A 19,373-nucleotide genomic window follows, 5' to 3' on the forward strand; every position below is an offset into this window, starting at 1 on the left:
ACATGCAGAATACTATCCTATGAAAATCTATTATTCTGTGTGAAATATTACATAAATACAACTTCAGGAGTTGAAGGAGAATGTTATAATGTCACGTAAATGGGAACCATACAGTATGTACCCTTTTGTGCCTGGCCTTTTTTTGGGAGGGGGTGGGGGGGTGCCTGGCTTTTTTCACTTACCACAGTGCTTTTGAGATTTATCAATGTTGTTGCACCTATCAGTAATTTACTCCTTTTTACTGTTGAGTATTCCATTATGTGGTGTACCACAATTTATTTACCCATTTATCAGCTGATGTGCATCTGGTTGCTTCCAGTTTACAGCAATTGTAAATACAGGCTCCTTAAACATTCTCACATAGGTCTTTGTGCAGATATATACTTTCATTTATCTTACATAAATACCCAGGAGTGGGATCCCTGGGTCATGTGATAAATGCATGTATAACTTTATAAGAAAAATGCCAAATTGTTTTCCAAAGCAGCTCACCGTTTTACAAACCAACCAGCAATGTGTCAGAGTTCAGCTGTTCCACATTTTCACATATACTTGATATTGTCAGTTTTTAAAATTTTAGTTATTCTAATAAATGTGATTTATTGTGACCATAATTTGTAACTCCCTGATGACTAACCATGTTGAACAGCTTTTCATGTGTGTCTTTTTTTGAGAAATGTCTATTCAGATCCTTTGCCCATTTTTAAATTGGGTTGTCTTTTTATTATTGAGTTGTAAGACTTTAGATATTAATCCTTTATCAAGTACAGTAAGTCCCCTACATGTGAACGAGTTCCATTCCAAGAGCGCGTTCGTAAATCCAATTTGTTTGTAAGTCCAGCAAAGTTAGCCTAGGTACCTAACTAACACAACAGGCTATATAGTACTGTACTGTAATAGGTTTTTAATACTTTTCACACAAATAATACATAAAAAACAAATAAACACAGAAAATAAAGAAAACATTTTTAATCTTACAGTACAGTACCTTGAAAAGTACACAGTACCAGCTACATCACCACTGCTTTTACGTTTGCTTCTGGACATCCTGAGTTTGAAATAAAGATACTGTACTACTGTACTCTATACAGTACTGTAAAGTACACAAAGCACAACCACTTGTAGAGGATGCACGCACGTGACAATGTACACCAGACCCGTGAACTAACTTACGTGATTGGACATGCGAACACACATTTGCACGCTTCAAAGTTTGCAACTTGAAGGTTCATATGTAAGGGACTTATTGTATAAGATTTGTTAATATTTTCTCCCATCCTGTGATTCACCTTTTCACTTTTTTTTAAAAATTATTTATTTATTTATTTCTGGCTGCGCTGGGTGTTCGCTGCTGCACGCGGGCTTTCTCTAGTTGCGGCGAGCAGGGGCTACTCTTCGTTGCGGTGCACAGGCTTCTCACTGCGGTGGCTTCTCTTACTACGGAGCATGGGCTTCAGTAGTTGTGGCACACGGGCTTCAGTAGTTGTGGCTCACAGGCTCTATAGCGCAGGCTCAGTAGTTGTGGCGCACAGGCTTAGGTGCTCCACGGCATGTGGGGTCTTCCCAGACCAGGGTGCGAACCCATGTCCCCCGCACTGGCAGGCAGATTCTTAACCACTGTGCCACCAGGGAAGTCCCTCTTTCCAATGTCTTGATAGTGTCCTTTGAAGCACAAAAGTTTTTAATTTTGATGATGCCCAATTTATTTATTTTTCTTTTCCTGCTTGTAATTTAGGCTTATATCTAAGAAACACTGGTCTAATCCACGGTCATGAAGATTTACGCCTATGTTTTTTTCTAAGAGTTTTACAATTTTACATTCTGAATTAATTTTGTATGTGGTGTGAAACAGAAGTCCAACTTCATTCTTTTGCATATGGTTATCCAGTTGTCTGAGCAATGTTCGTTGAAAAGATTATTTTTTCCCGTTTCATTTGTTTTGCAACCATATTCTCCCAGTCAGTGGTTTACCTGTTCATTTTCTTTTTTTTTTTTTTTTTTTTTCTTTTTGTGGTATGCGGGCCTCTCACTGTTGTGGCCTCTCCCGTTGCGGAGCACAGGCTCCGGATGCGCAGGCCCAGCGGCCATGGCTCACGGGCCCAGCCGGTCCGCGGCATATGGGATCCTCCCAGACCGGGGCACGAACCCGTATCCCCTGCATCGGCAGGCGGACTCTCAACCACTGCGCCACCAGGGAGGCCCTACCTGTTCATTTTCTTAGCAGTATCACCTGAATAGAAAAAGTTTTGAATTTTGATAAAATCTAATCTAGCTTAAAAAAAAAGAAAATGGTTTGTGCCATTTGCATCCCATCTAAGAAAGTCTTGCCTAACCAAAATCACAAATATTTTCTATGTCTTATTCTAGAACTATTACTAGTTTTAGCTCTCACATTTAGGTCTATGATCCATTTTAAGTTGATTTTTGTATATACTGCAAAGTAAGGCTTCGGTACTGAATTACCTTGTCAACTTTGTTGAAAATCTACTGACTGCATATATAAGGATCTATTTCTGTTCCATTTATCTATATGTTTATTCTTTCATTTCATTATACTGCCTTTATCTTAAAATCTAATAGTGTTAGTCCTCCAACTTGGTTCTTACTTTCCAAAATTGTTTTGGCTATTCCAGACCCTTCACATTGCCTTATGAATTTTGGAATTAATGGTTACTTTATACAAAAAATCCTGCTTAGGTTCTGAGAAGACATGGGCTCCATAGATAAATTAATTTGGGGATTCCTGACATTTTAATACTGAATTATCTAATCCATCAACATTGAATATCTGTCTTTTTTTTAAAGGTCTTCTTTCATTTCTTTCAGTATATTAAACCGTTTTCAGTATACAGGCTTACACACATTTTGTCAAATTTATCCCTAAATTTTTCATGCTTTTGCATCTACTGTAAGTGGTGCTATATTTGCTATAATGTCAATTTAAAATTGCTTACTGCTAATATATAGCTATAAACTGTTTTTTGTATGTTAATCTTCTAGCTTGCGACCTCACTGATAAGTTCTTGAGGCTTTTTCTGTAGAATTTTGAGGATTTTCTATACAGAAAAATACAGTGTCTGAATAATTTTAAATTGTTCCTTTTTTTTTTTGCTGTACGCGGGCCTCTCACTGTTGTGGCCTCTCCCGTTGCAGAGCACAGGCTCCGGATGCACAGGCCCAGCGGCCATGGCTCACGGGCCCAGCCGCTCCGCGGCATATGGGATCCTCCCAGACCGGGGCACGAACCCGTATCCCCTGCATCGGCAGGCGGACTCTCAACCACTGCGCCACCAGGGAGGCCCTAAATTGTTCCTTTTTAATCTATATGATTTTTGTTTATTTTACACCTTACTGCACTGTCTAAAACTTCCAGGACAACACTGAATGAAGTAGTGGGAGAAGACATAGTTGCCTTTTCCCAACCTTAGGGGAAAAGCATTTAGTCATACACAATTAAATACAATCTGAACTATAGGTTTTTTGTGGATTTTCTTTATCAGGGTATGAAAGTTTCCTCCAGTTCCTAGTTTGCTGAGAGATATCTGTAAACCAAGAATGGATACTGATTTTTTTTTCAAATGCTTTTTCTGCATCTACTAAGATGATATTATGGATTTTCTTTTTTAATATGTTAATATGGTAGATTACACTAATTGATTTTTGAACCTTAAACTAACTTTGCAATCCTGGTATAAACCCTACTTGGTCAAAATTTTTACCTAATGCTAGATATGATTTGCTAAAACTTTTAATATTATTCTCTGTACTTTTCTTCAATCTGAAAACTAGACTAAACTACACAGGTTTATCCATTTAAAATGGTTTTCTTTAGCTTTATACTTTCCTTTCATTTTATTTATTTCTACTGTGGCTACTGATGTTTCTATTTACAAAATACAATGTAAAGGCAAACTTCGTATTATGAAAGCAGCAACGTTGCATAGCAAAAACAGTAACAAATTTTAAAAAGCACGTGTTCCAATTCTTGCTACCCTACTTCACAAAATTACACACCCCAACTTTGTACTAACAAGCATTCATCCTTTTGCCTCCCATCAAATAAGAAGGGGTCAAGTTTCTCCATCTTTTTAGTTCTTCTGCTGTATTGTTAAGTAGGAAGGTGAAGCAAATTAAACAGCAATAAAATTTTTCTACAATTTCAGTAAGATGTGAGAAATTAAGAAAAATTTTTTTAAAGTTTGCAATTCAGAATCTGGCACTATATTCCAAAATAAAATTAAGGCTGATAAAATAATTTTATAAAGAAGAGAAAAACAGAAACCAAAAAAATTGATAAGTAAAATTCTGAGCCAATCACTTTGATATAAAGCAGAAAGTAATAAAAAAAAAGAAACAAGCTTAGAATGTCATTTTTTTAATAAATTTATTTATTTATTAAAAAAAAATTGAGCCAAGATTTCAAAGTGTAGAAACGATAAAAGAAATTAAATCTAAAGTTAAAAAGATTTGACTATTTAGAAAAATAAAACTTTTCTAACAAAACATATGTAACCAAAATTGAAAGATAACACTAAAATCAACCCAACCTAAATGTATCGATATGTATGGTTTAGGAACAGATAAAAAAAATGGAGTGGGGAGGATTTTATAAACCAAAATCTTATTATCAATTATTTAAGATGAAAAGATTGAAACTACCTTAATAAGTTCTCTAATCAAAATTTAAATGATAAATATTTAACATCAAAGTCCAAAAAAAGAGTTTTTATAAAAGAACATCTGTAAAACTTAAATATAAGCCAGGTTTCACGGAGAAAATTATCATATCTCAGTGGTAGGAGGGCTTTTCATATGTAATTGATTCTCACCTGCAGGTACTGAAACATAATAGCTAATTCATTTATAAAAGAAAAATAGAGGATAAATATAATATTATTGAAATTCAATGTGCATGTATGTATATGCTTATTTTAACATATTTATTTTAGCCATTTACTTTTTATTCCTTTGCAAAATATTTTAGATTCTCCTGATAAGCTCCCAAACTGACAAAGTTTCTTTCCCATTTCCTACTCATTTGATGTAGGTACTATTGATGAAATAACCAGAGTAGATAGAAAGAAAAAAGGGGGGGGGCTTGAATTATCTAAGTCAGTATTTCATTATATATAGTCTGCCATTAACCTCCACAAAAAATTACTTACATCTGCTTAAAAAGTTGTCAATATTTTTGTTTTTTCTTAAGGCAGGAAAATCCAAATCATATACCAAAGCATCCAATCCATCCTAAACAAATAAACAAACAAACAAAGTTAGTTTTTTGGTTCACACTATGAGCACTTTCCTTTTTTATGAGTAAAGAATAAAATATATGCTTTAACATTTAATTTGCCTTACTCTCATACATCTTGCATTCATTTAACACCTTCTACAAGGTTACATGAGTACTGGGAGAAGAGAAAATTTGGTTTTATTTCATACAGAGTTTTCACCTTCTAACTCTCCCAGGCAGAGGAGCAGCAAAATCACCGCAAATTGGCTACAAGTGACCTCAACTCGTGCCCTTTTCCCCCCATATAAGGGAAGGAAATTTTACTTTTCACTTTCCCTTAACTACTGCATTTATTTATTTCACAGACACTCATAAAAAACAAGTGGCCTATATTTTTTTACTACAAATATTTTATAAGGTAGTATCAAATATTAGTTCCTAAAATGTGAAGTTTAGTATAAAATAAATTCTGCACTTAGATACATTTTTATGGTATGTTTTTTATAAATATATTGGGTTTTCATAACAGCTCTATTTCTTTTTTTGAAGCACTTTCTAAAGCAACTATTAATAAAGGACAAATATGGGCTTTTACTTTTACAGGGATATTTAAATATTATCTAAGCAAGTGCAGGGCTATGTGAAGGTGTACCAATCACTGTTGAAATGGGAACGTATCTATTCAGATTATACCTTGTCATGTGGTAGGAGCAGAGGAAACATTCAGATAATCCCAAGTAATCTTCATTTTATTTAACTGGGGAAATTTAGTTTGCTACAATAGAGCCCAAGAATAAAAACAGAAGCAGCAAAGGAAAACACACCTTCTGGAGACCATGTACAGTCATGTTCATAAGAGGTTGAAGGAGAAATCAAAGCCAGGGGATATATACTTTATATGAAGCCAAAGGTGTGAGTAACTCAGCTATTTTAGAATACTTAAAATATTTCCCCAGGAAACCAAAAAGCCCAGTCAAATCTTAATAGGTTTTAAAATATATCATTGCTTAGGCTGGAAACTGACCACGGAGAAGACGACTAGTAATACTAATGTTGTTGACTGCCTGAAGAGACCAACCCACCCTATCACTGGCTTTTCAGAATTCAGAGGTTTGTACAGATCTGAAGAAAAAGTTCCTCCACTAGAGAAAGTTCATCTATCCTTGAGATACATTTCTTAGAGTCTTATAAACCATCTGAATATTTGTTAATTATTTTTACAATAAAGAGACAAGAACCTTTACTTGGTCTATTCTAAACTGAAAACCAATCAATAAATATATGAACTCACTATTTTCTAGGAAAAGGTAAATTAAATATATATATACACACCCATTTGACTAGGTTTTAAGTTCTTTGAGGCAGAGACCAGTTAAATCTCATTTTCTCCCACAGCACCTAGCAAAATGTCCTGAACAAGTGTGCATAAAATGTACATTAAACCAATGATTTTTATGCTCCATAGCAAAGGCGTTATATTACTCAAGAAATAATACTTTTCTTAGATTAGATACTAAGTTTCACTGCATCGTGTCACTCCAAAAAATTATACAGATTATAGAGTAGTATAAATAATATTAGCTATACAATTTTAGGCCGAATTTTGATAAAGTCGTCTGGGAAATGCAAGTAGGCATAATGCAATAAAATCAACATATTATTATATCTTATAATAACTATTATTTTAAGAGCTATTAGTACATATCTACTTCCAAAGACACTTCCCAGTTTTAAAAGGTTCAGAACACCTAAATTTATAACAGCTTATATTGTTTTCTAGTATCAAATAAAACATTAAAAAGTGAGGGAAATGTGTATTAAATTTTACTTACAACACGCTCTCTTCAGTAAATATACTGAAAACAACTGCCTCCAATTTTATTCCAAATAAGTTTTTTTTAAATTACTAAATGTTAGACAGAAAAGAATCTCAAAAAATAACGTGTTTAACCACCTCATTTCATAGCTAAGGCAAATAACAATCAGAAATATTAACTGACTTGTCCAATGCCACACAGCTAGTTAGTAAGCTGTGTTAAAATCAAAATATGAACTCAGGGCTTCCCTGGTGGTGCAGTGGTTGAGAATCTGCCTGCCAATGCAGGGGACACGGGTTCAAGCCCTGGTCTGGGAGGATCCCACGTGCCGTGGAGCAACTGGGCCCGTGAGCCACAACTACTGAGCATGCGTGCCACGAAGACCGTGCTCCACAACGAGAGGCCGCGATAGTGAGAGGCCCGCTCACCGCGATGAAGAGTGGCCCCCGCTTGCCACACCTAGAGAAAGACCTCGCACAGAAACGAAGACCCAACATGTTCAAAAATTAATAGAGGACTTCCGGGTAAGATGGCGGAAGAGTAAGACGCGGAGATCACCTTCCTCCCCACGGATACACCAGAAATACAGCTACACGTGGAACAACTCCTACAGAACACCTACTGAACGCTGGCAGAAGACCCCAGACCTCCCAAAAGGCAAGAAACCCCCCACATACCTGGGTAGGGCAAAGCGGAGAGATCCCCACACAGAGGATCAGTGCCGAGCGGCACTCACCAGCCCGAGAGGCTTGTCTGATCGCCCGCCGGGGCACGCAGCGCTGGAAGCTGAGGCTCGGGCTTCCGTCAGAGCGCAGGGAGAGGACTGGGGCTGGCGGCGAGAACTCAGCCTGAAGGGGGCTAATGTGCCACAGCTAGCCGGGAGGGAGTCCGGGAAGACTCTGGAGCTGCCGAAGAGGCAAGAGACTTTTTCTTCCCTCTTGGTTTCCTGGTGCGCGAGGAGAGGGGATTAAGAGCGCTGCTTAAAGGGGCTCCACAGACGGGCGCGAGTCGCGACTGAAAGCGCGGAGCCCAGAGACGGGCGTGGGACACTGGGGCTGCTGCTGCCGCCGCCAAGAAGCCTGTGTGCGAGCGCAGGTCACTGTCCACACCGCCCTTTCGGGAGCCTGTGCAGCCCGCCACTGCCGGGGTCCCGGGATCCAGGGGCGGCTTCCCTGGGAGAACGCACGGCGCGCCTCGGACTGGTGCAACGTCACGCCGACCTTTGCCGCTGCAGGCTCGCCCCGCACTCCGTGCCCCTCCCTCCCGCCCGGTCTGAGTGAGCCAGAGTCCCCGAAGAGGCTGCTCCTTTAACCCTGTCCTGCCTGAGCGAAGAACAGACGCCCTCCGGCGACCTACACGCAGAGGCGGGGCCAAATCCAAAGCTGAGACCCAGGAGCTGTGAGAACAAAGAAGAGAAAGGGAAACATCTCCCAGCAGCCTCAGAAGCAGCGGATTAAAGCTCCACAATCAACTTGATGTACTCTGCATCTGTGGAATACATGAATAGACAACACATCATCCCAAATTGAGGAGCCAGGAGTCAGTGCTGTGCCTCTGAGGTGGGAGAGCCAACTTCAGGACACTGGTCCACAAGAGACCTCCCAGCTCCACATAATATCAAACGGCAAAAATCTTCCAGAGATCTCCATCTCAACACCAGCACCCAGCTTCACTCAACGACCAGCAAGCTACAGTGCTGGACACCCTATGCCAAACAACTAGCAAGACAGGAACACAACGCCACCCATTAGCAGAGAGGTGGCCTAAACTCATAAAAAGTCTGCAGACACCCCAAAACACACCACCAGACGTGGACCTGCCCACCAGAAAGACAAGATCCAGCCTCATCCACCAGAACACAGGCACTAGTCCCCTCCACCAGGAAGCCTACACAACCCACTAAACCAACCTTAGCCACTGGGGACAGACACCAAAAACAACGGGAACTACGAACCTGCAGCCTGCAAAAAGGAGACCCCAAACACAGTAACATAAGCAAAATGAGAAGACAGAAAAACACACAGCAGGAGAAGGAGCAAGATAAAAACCCACCAGATCTAACAAATGAAGAGGTAATAGGCAGTCTACCTGAAAAAGAATTCAGAATAATGATGGTAAAGATGATCCAAGATTCTATTTCCCAGATCCAAAATCTTGGAAATAGAATAGACAAAATGCAAGAAACAGTTAACAAGGACCTAGAAGAACTAAAGATGAATCAAGCATCGATTAAAAACACAATACATGAAATAAAAAATACTCTAGATGGGATCAATAGCAGAATAACTGAGGCAGAAGAACGGATAAGTGAGGTGGAAGATAAAATAGTGGAAATAACTGCTGCAGAGCAAAATAAAGAAAAAAGAATGAAAAGAACAGAGGACAGTCTCAGAGACCTCTGGGACAACATTAAACGCACCAACATTCGAATTATAGGGGTTCCAGAAGAAGAAGAGAAAAAGAAAGGGACTGAGAAAATATTTGAAGAGATTATAGTTGAAAACTTCCCTAATATGGGAAAGGAAATAGTTAATCAAGTCCAGGAGGCACAGAGAGTCCCATACAGAATAGATCCAAGGAGAAATACGCCAAGACACATATTAATCAAACTGTCAAAAATTAAACACAAAGAAATCATATTAAAAGCAGCAAGGCAAAAACAACAAATAACACACAAGGGAATCCCCATCAGGATAACAGCTGATCTCTCAGCAGAAACTCCACAAGCCAGAAGGGAGTGGCAGGACATAATTAAAGTGATGAAGGAGAAAAACCTGCAACCAAGATTACTCTACCCAGCAAGGATCTCATTCAGATTTGATGGAGAAATTAAAACGTTTACAGACAAGCAAAAGCTGAGAGAGTTCAGCACCACCAAACCAGCTTTACAACAAATGCTAAAGGAACTTCTTTAGGCAAGAAACACAACAGAAGTAAAAGACCTACAATAACGAACCCAAAACAATTAAGAAAATGGGAACAGGAACATACATATCGATAATTACCTTAAATGTAAATGGACTAAATGCTCCCACCAAAAGACACAGATTGGCTGAATGGATACAAAAACAAGACCCATCTATATGCTGTCTACAAGAGACCCACTTCAGACCTAGAGACACATACAGACTGAAAGTAAGGGGATGGAAAAAGATATTCCATGCAAATGGAAACCAAAAGAAAGCTGGAGTAGCAATTCTCATATCAGACAAAATAGACTTTAAAATAAAGACTACTAGAAGAGACAAAGAAGGACACTACCTAATGATCAAGGGATCGATCCAAGAAGAAGATATAACAATTGTAAATATTTATGCACCCAACATAGGAGCACCTCAATACATAAGGCAAATACTAACAGCCATAAAAGGAGAAATCGACAGTAACACACTCATAGTAGGGGACTTTAACACCCCACTTTCACCAATGGACAGATCATCCAAAATGAAAATAAATAAGGAAACACAAGCTTTAAATGATACATTAAACAAGATGGACTTAATTGATATTTATAGGACATTCCATCCAAAAACAACAGAATACACATTTTTCTCAAGTGCTCATGGAACATTCTCCAGGATAGATCATATCTTGGGTCACAAATCAAGCCTTGGTAAATTTAAGAAAATTGAAATTGTATCAAGTATCTTTTCGGACCACAATGCTATGAGACTAGATATCAATTACAGGAAAAGATCTGTAAAAAATACAAACACATGGAGGCTAAACAATACACTACTTAATAACGAAGTGATCACTGAAGAAATCAAAGAGGAAATTAAAAAATACCTAGAAACAAATGACAATGGAGACACGACGACCCAAAACCTATGGGATGCAGCAAAAGCAGTTCTAAGAGGGAAGTTTATAGCAATACAATCCCACCTTAAGAAACAGGAAACATCTCGATTAAACAACCTAACCTTGCACCTAAAGCAATTAGAGAAAGAAGAACAAAAACATCCCAAAGTTAGCAGAAGGAAAGAAATCATAAAAATCAGATCAGAAATAAATGAAAAAGAAATGAAGGAAACGATAGCAAAGATCAATCAAACTAAAAGCTGGTTCTTTGAGAAGATAAACAAAATTGATAAACCATTAGCCAGACTCATCAAGAAAAAAAGGGAGAAGACTCAAATCAATAGAATTAGAAATGAAAAAGGAGAAGTAACAACTGACACTGCAGAAATACAAAAGATCATGAGAGATTACTATAAGCAACTCTATGCCAATAAAATGGACAACCTGGAAGAAATGGACAAATTCTTAGAAATGCACAACCTGCCAAGACTGAATCAGGAAGAAATAGAAAATATGAACAGACCAATCACAAGCACTGAAATTGAAACTGTGATAAAAAATCTTCCAACAAACAAAAGCCCAGGACCAGATGGCTTCACAGGCGAATTCTATCAAGCATTTAGAGAAGAGCTAACACCTATCCTTCTGAAACTCTTCCAAAATATAGCAGAGGGAGGAACACTCCCAAACTCATTCTACGAGGCCACCATCACCTTGATACCCAAACCAGACAAGGATGTCACAAAGAAAGAAAACTACAGACCAATATCACTGATGAACATAGATGCAAAAATCCTCAACAAAATACTAGCAAACAGAATCCAACAGCACATTAAAAGGATCATACACCATGATCAAGTGGGGTGTATTCCAGGAATGCAAGGATTCTTCAATATACGCAAATCAATCAACGTGATACACCATATTAACAAATTGAAGGAGAAAAACCATATGATCATCTCAATAGATGCAGAGAAAGCTTTCGACAAAATTCAACACCCATTTATGATAAAAACCCTGCAGAAAGTAGGCATAGAGGGAACTTTCCTCAACATAATAAAGGCCATATATGACAAACCCACAGCCAGCATCATCCTCAATGGTGAAAAACTGAAACCATTTCCACTAAGATCAGGAACAAGACAAGGTTGCCCACTCTCACCACTCTTATTCAACCTAGTTTTGGAAGTTTTAGCCACAGCAATCAGAGAAGAAAAGGAAATAAAAGGAATCCAAATCGGAAAAGAAGAAGTAAAGCTGTCACTGTTTGCAGATGACATGATACTATACATAGAGAATCCTAAAGATGCTACCAGAAAACTACTAGAGCTAATCAATGAATTTGGTAAAGTTGCAGGATACAAAATTAATGCACAGAAATCTCTGGCATTCCTATATACTAATGATGAAAAATCTGAAAGTGAAATCAAGGAAACACTCCCATTTACCATTGCAACCAAAAGAATAAAATATCTAGGAATAAACCTACCTAAGGAGACAAAAGACCTGTATGCAGAAAAGTATAAGACACTGATGAAAGAAATTAAAGATGATACAAATAGATGGAGAGATGTACCATGTTCTTGGATTGGAAGAATCAACATTGTGAAAATGACTCTACTACCCAAAGCAATCTACAGATTCAATGCAATCCCTATCAAACTACCACTGGCATTTTTCACAGAACTAGAACAAAAAATTTCACAATTTGTATGGAAACACAAAAGACCCCGAATAGCCAAAGCAATCTTGAGAACGAAAAATGGAGCTGGAGGAATCAGGCTCCCTGACTTCAGACAATACTACAAAGCTACAGTAATCAAGACAGTATGGTACTGGCACAAAAACAGAAAGATAGATCAATGGAACAGGATAGAAAGCCCAGAGTTAAACCCACGGACATATGGTCACCTTATCTTTGATAAAGGAGGCAGGAATGTACAGTGGAGAAAGGACAGTCTCTTCAATAAGTGGTGCTGGGAAAACTGGATAGGGACATGTAAAAGTATGAGATTAGATCACTCCCTAACACCATACACAAAAATAAGCTCAAAATGGATTAAAGACCTAAATGTAAGGCCAGACACTATCAAACTCTTAGAGGAAAACATAGGCAGAACACTCTATGACATAAATCACAGCAAGATCCTTTTTGACCCACCTCCTAGAGAAATGGAAATAAAGACAAAAATAAACACATGGGACCTAATGAAACTTAAAAGCTTTTGCACAGCAAAGGAAACCATAAACAAGACCAAAAGACAACCCTCAGAATGGGAGAAAATATTTGCAAATGAAGCAACTGACAAAGGATTAATCTCCAAAATTTATAAGCAGCTCATGCAGCTCAATAACAAAAAAACAAACAACCCAATCCAAAAATGGGCAGAAGACCTAAATAGACATTTCTCCACAGAAGATATACAGACTGCCAACAAACACATGAAAGGATGCTCAACATCTTTACTCATTAGAGAAATGCAAATCAAAACTACAATGAGATATCATCTCACACCAGTCAGAATGGCCATCATCAAAAAATCTAGAAACAATAAATGCTGGAGAGGGTGTGGAAAAAAGGGAACACTCTTGCACTGCTGGTGGGAATGTGAATTGGTACAGCTGCTATGGAGAACGGTATGGAGGTTCCTTAAAAATCTACGAATAGAACTACCATATGACCCAGCAATCCCACTACTGGGCATATACCCTGAGAAAACCATAATTCAAAAAGAGACATGTACCAAAATGTTCATAGCAGCCCTATTTACAATAGCCCGGAGATGGAAACAACCTAAGTGTCCATCATCGGATGAATGGATAAAGAAGATGTGGCACATATATACAATGGAATATTACTCAGCCATAAAAAGAAATGAAATTGAGCTATTTGTAATGAGGTGGATAGACCTAGAGTCTGTCATACAGAGTGAAGTAAGTCAGAAAGAGAAAGACAAATACTGTATGCTAACACATATATATGGAATTTAAGAAAAAAAATGTCATGAAGAACATAGGGGTAAGACAGGAATAAAGACACAGACCTACTAGAGAATGGACTTGAGGATATGGGGAGGGGGAAGGGTAAGCTGTGACAAAGTGAAAGAGCGGCATGGGCATATATACACTACCAAACGTAAGGTAGATAGCTAGTGGGAAGCAGCCGCATAGCACAGGGAGATAAGCTCGGTGCTTTGTGACCGCCTGGAGGGGTGGGATAGGGAGGGTGGGAGGGAGACGCAAAAGGGAGGGGATATGGAAACATATGTATATGTATAACTGATTAAATTTGTTATAAGGCAAAAAATTAAAAAAAAAAAAAAAAAACTACAATGAGAAATCATCTCACACCAGTCAGGATGGCCATCATCAAAAATTGTACAAACAATAAATGCTGGAGAGGGTGTGGAGAAAAGTGAACATTCTTGCACTATTGGTGGGAATGTAAATTGATACAGCCACTATGGAGAACAGTATGGAGGTTCCTTAAAAAACTACAAATAGAACTACCATATGACCCAGCAATCCCACTACTGGGCATATCCCCTGAGAAAAGCATAATTCAAAAAGAATCATGTACCAAAATGTTCATTGCAGCTCTATTTACAATAGCCAGGACATGGAAGCAACCTAAGTGTCCATCATCGGATGAATGGATAAAGAAGATTTGGCACATATATAGAATGGAATATTACTCAGCCATAAAAAGAAATGAAATTGAGTTATTTGTAGTGAGGTGGATGGACCTAGAGTCTGTCATACAGAGTGAAGTAAGTCAGAAAGAGAAAGACAAATACCGTATGCTAACACATATATATGGAATCTAAGAAAAAAAAAAAGGTCATGAAGAACCTAGGGGCAAGACGGGAATAAAGACACAGACCTACTTGAGAATGGACTTGAGGATATGGGGAGGGGGAAGTGTAAGCTGTGACAAAGTGAGAGAGTGGCATGGACATATATACACAACCAAACGTAAAATAGTTAGTGGGAAGCAGCCGCATAGCACAGGGAGATCAGCTTAGTGCTTTGTGACCACCTAGAGGAGTGGGATAGGGAGGGTGGGAGGGAGGGAGATGCAAGAGGGAAGAGATATGGGAACATATGTATATGTATAACTGATTCACTTTGTTATAAAGCATAAACTATTAAATAAATAAATAAATAAATAAATAAATGTCAAAAAAAATTAATAGAAAAATCACAAGTCATTCTTCTAATTAAAACTAGAAAGTACACTGGTTAGGACTCAAACCTAGTGTTCTGGCTCAAAATACTACGTTTTCCCTAATATACCACTATTACCTCTTCTGCATGACCTTCCCTAAACTACCTATTAAATCTAACAGCTCTCCTTGTATTAGAGTTATTTTTTACTTTAATCTTCACAGCTAATTTCAGATGCTGTGAGTAAGCTAAGCCCCAGAACTGAGCAACACGTTTTACTCACAGCATGGCAGGCACTGTTGGCTCTCCTACCCCAACAATTATTTCCCCCTTCTACCTTCCTCATTCAACTTTGATTTTGTTCTGGCTATCCACTCTCCTCCATGAGACTACGAGCATCCAAGAAGGGAGAGACCTTCCCCAACTCCAGGAGGTCACTTCTGATTAGTCTGATCTAAGCTAAACATGGAGGCCTATTACTCTTGCCAGTGTTCAGTTTAAGTACAGGAACATGGTAATAACCTGACACATGTAACATGAGGGAAAAACCTACAGAAAGGTTTCTGGGGAAAGTTTCTTCTCTTTTGAAAGAGATACACATCAGACATAGTCTCTCCTTTCATGAGAAACTGTTATATCTCTATGTGACACCTTAAACAACAGCAGCCACCTTGGGGCCTCAAGGGAGGTTGGCAGGAGAAAAAGCCAAACACAATGAGGACAACAGAGACAAAAGATGGAAGGAACCTGGGTCTCTGATGATGTTTGTTGAACCACTGAATTAATGTACTCTGGAACCTATTCTTCCCATGCTTTCTTGAGATAATACTTTCTCCTTATGGCTTAACTCAGTTTACATTGGATCTTCTATTTCTTGTGACTAAAAGCATCCTGAAATACACAGTAAGAGTTCATTAAATGCCACTGAATCGATGTAGGAGCTACAGGACTTACTGAACTGAGAGGATCATCCATTCAAATAGTAGGATCAGGGCAAGACGGGGCTGACAAAAAGTGTCACTCTTTGGTAAATGTTGTTTGTATAACTGCATGGCACTATGGGAGAAGAATGATTTTTGATTCATATTAATAATTAAGTGAATTCCAGATGGGTCAAAAGAATTCAACCATGAAAAAATAAAGCATTTTAAAGAAAAAAAATAAACATAGTATATTTACATATTACTGTTGGAAGGACAAGTCACATAACCTTCCCGAGCCTCCGTTTTCTCTTTTGTAAAATGGGAATAACTAACTACAACTCAGAAAGGATTTGTGAGAGTTAAATGAGTGAAGTGTATAAAGTGTTTGACCATTAAACAGTCCCACTTCCCACTCTTTCCTTTATTTCTCTAGCTGACATTTGAAAGTTCTACAAGTTAGTCTCACTACTGATAGAAATGACATAAATGACATAAAAAGAAAACAGATATTTTAATCATGTGGTCATAAAACCTTAAAACTCATGATGTTAAACTATTCCCAATGTAGTAATTCCATATATAACTAAACTTTTTTTGTTTTTTACATAAGGCATCTGACTTTTGCTTGACCAAGAATTCAATCATGCATTTGTTAATGGAAAACTAGCTGCCTCCACTAACTGTTTATGGTCACTAGGTGTCTGGACCTATCACCATACACTTTAATTTTACAGACGTAGGAGACGGTATATGGCTTTTCAGTATCACTCATAAGCAAAAATTATATGCCTTTTATCAGAGAAATAAAATAGGGAAGAAGGTATTCTTCTAGCATAATCTAAGGCATATACCAACAGAGGCTAAGGGAAATCAAAACACTGGGGTTGGGGAGAGGGATGCAGGCTTCCACTTTTAATGAAGTAGAGAAGCTACACAAGGTAAGAAATGTCCATATCCAACCACAAAGTGGGCCAAGGAATCCTGACTTCTATTCAACACTCTGAAGTTCTCTAAAATAATGGAGAATAAGACTTCCCACTTCCTAAAGTCCATATTCTAGTATGAGAATTCAGGACCTTAATAGAAATTAACATTCTTCCAAGTGCAAAAACAATTTACAAGGAATGGCAGCCAAAGCACGTAGTCCCACTGCTCCTTCACTCAATTCTAAGATTTATGCAGGAAGGAAAGCTACCCTCTACTTTCACATGTCCATCATATAGCTTAATCATCAGTATGAGAATTACAGAGGAGAAAACATGTAGGAGAGGAGTCAATCAATGTCAAAGAATTACAATAATTAAATTCTTTGCTACTTATATTTGAAAAATGACAGTAGGCCAGTTATAGCAGTGTATTTTGAAAGAAGCTAGTCACACTAGAGAAGTATTTTCACATAAACACACAAAGGCAGGCATAATTAACGACAAGTATAACATTTTACAAGAATCTCTAAAGAATGGACATTTCACATTTCTTAAGAAGTGCTGGTATTAGGAGGGGGAAAAGCACCAGTTGTGTTATTTCACAACAGAGTTTAAGCAAAGGAGAAACAGAAGAAAATTATTCAACTGAACACTGCTGCAAACTTTAGTCTCTGGATAGTTTTAAATTACAGAAGTAAGATTCCTGTGTAAAATATCATTTAGGATTAGATCCATTAGTGATAATACATTTGTTATAAGGTAAGAGAATATAATGGCACCAGGAAAGGAAAATATATTATGTATAAAAAGCATCAATTTGTTTTTTGAATTTGTAAAATTTCAAAATCAAAATTGTTACTTTTCTAAATAAGAAATACTTTTTGAGAAACTGAAAAAAAAAAAAAATCCATTAAAACTATGGCAGTAAAACCAGGGCTTCTGGGACTTCCCTGGTGGTCCAGCAGTTAAGAATCCGCTTTCCAATGCAGGGGACACATGTTCGATCCCTGGTCAGCGAACTAAGATCCCACATGCCGTGGGGCAACTAAGCCCGTGCAACATAACTAGAGAAGCCCATGCGCTGCAACGAAAAGACCCCTCCCCACCGCATGCCGCAACTAAGACCCGACGCCAAATAAATAAATAAACATTAGGGGGGAAAAAAAAACAGAGCTTCTGAAAACCAAACTGCTTCTAAAATAGGCTGACTTTTTTGACTGCTGTCAAATGTTTGATGACAGAGGATGTACCATTTGAAGAAAATATTTTGGGTCCATGTTAATCTCTTTGTTAGGTAAAGAGGTAAGAAATTTCTCAAAATTAAATCACTGATATGAAAATGGAAACAGAATTTCCTCAGGGAATTTTAACAACTTCTGATATTAAATACAATTAAAATCTGTTTAACCAATGTGACATTACTACATACATGCCAATATTCCCTAGGACAATTATAGTACAAAAAATTAAGTATTCCAAATATTTAGTAAAACATACAGTGGCTCTTCCCAATCAATCTCAAACTATACCTTTCCAGCCTCATTTTCTGTACATACATATATCTAGGCTTGAGCCACAGTGTGCTACCAGTCATCTCCCAAATGGCCCATGCTCACTCTATCCCACTGCCTTTGCACCTGCTCTTTTCTCCAGCTGGGATGTGAATATTTCTTATGTTTAGACTGCCTCAAATGTTTGTGCTGCCTTCCCCAACACTCTGAGAAAATGTTAAAAACTAAAACACCTATGTGCTTCCTATTTAGGAATTACCATACTTGCTACATTGTAGTTATTTATTTATAAGTCAGCCTCCTCCTCTGTAGGAAAACAGAGATAGTAATAGTAATAATAATGATGATAATAATAGTAATAGTAAAATACTTCCTGTCTCTGCAAGTTCACTGGTTAGTAGGTAGAAAAAGTAAACAATACAGGATCCTCAGTGTTACAAAGTAGATACTACACAGAGAAAGGACTGCTTAATCAATTGGGGCTTCATAAAGGAGATGAAATATGGGTTGATTTTTTTTTCTCTTTAACCATTTTTTTGTATTGAAGTATAGTTAATTTACAATGTTGTGTTACTTTCAGGTGTACAGCAGTGATGCAGTTATACTTATATCTATCTGTCTATTCTTTTTCACATTCTTTTCCATTATAAGTTGTTACAAGATACTGAATATAGTTCCCTGTGCTTGTTGTTTATCCATTTTATATACAGTAGTGTGTATGAGTTAACCCGAAACTCCTAATTTATCTCCACTCCCCAATCTCCTTTGGTAACCGTAAGTTTGTTTTCTATGTCTGTGAGTCTGTTTTGTAAATAAGTCCATTTGTATTATTTTTTAAGATTCCACATATAAGTGATATCATATGATATTTGTCCTTCTCTGCCTGACTTACTTCACTTAATATGATAATATCTAGGTACTTCATTGTTTTTTATGGCTGAGTAATATTCAATTGTACTGATATATATATACCACATCTTCTTTATCCATTCATC

The 19,373-nt window shown here is 37.7% G+C and overlaps 1 protein-coding gene across 1 annotated transcript in view; it reads right to left on the minus strand.

Annotated features, from left to right (window-relative positions):
* Nucleotides 1-19,373, minus strand: part of ROCK1 (Rho associated coiled-coil containing protein kinase 1) — a 154,217-nt gene that overhangs the window by 105,909 nt on the left and 28,935 nt on the right. Inside the window, exon 2 of the mRNA XM_082640433.1 lies at nucleotides 5,166-5,247. Within this exon, the coding sequence (XP_082496559.1) occupies nucleotides 5,166-5,247 (82 nt within the window). The remainder of the gene's footprint in view (nucleotides 1-5,165; nucleotides 5,248-19,373) is intronic.

This window comes from Mesoplodon mirus (assembly GCF_964341445.2).
Source record: "Mesoplodon mirus genome assembly, chromosome: 13".
Lineage (NCBI taxonomy): Eukaryota > Metazoa > Chordata > Mammalia > Artiodactyla > Ziphiidae > Mesoplodon > Mesoplodon mirus.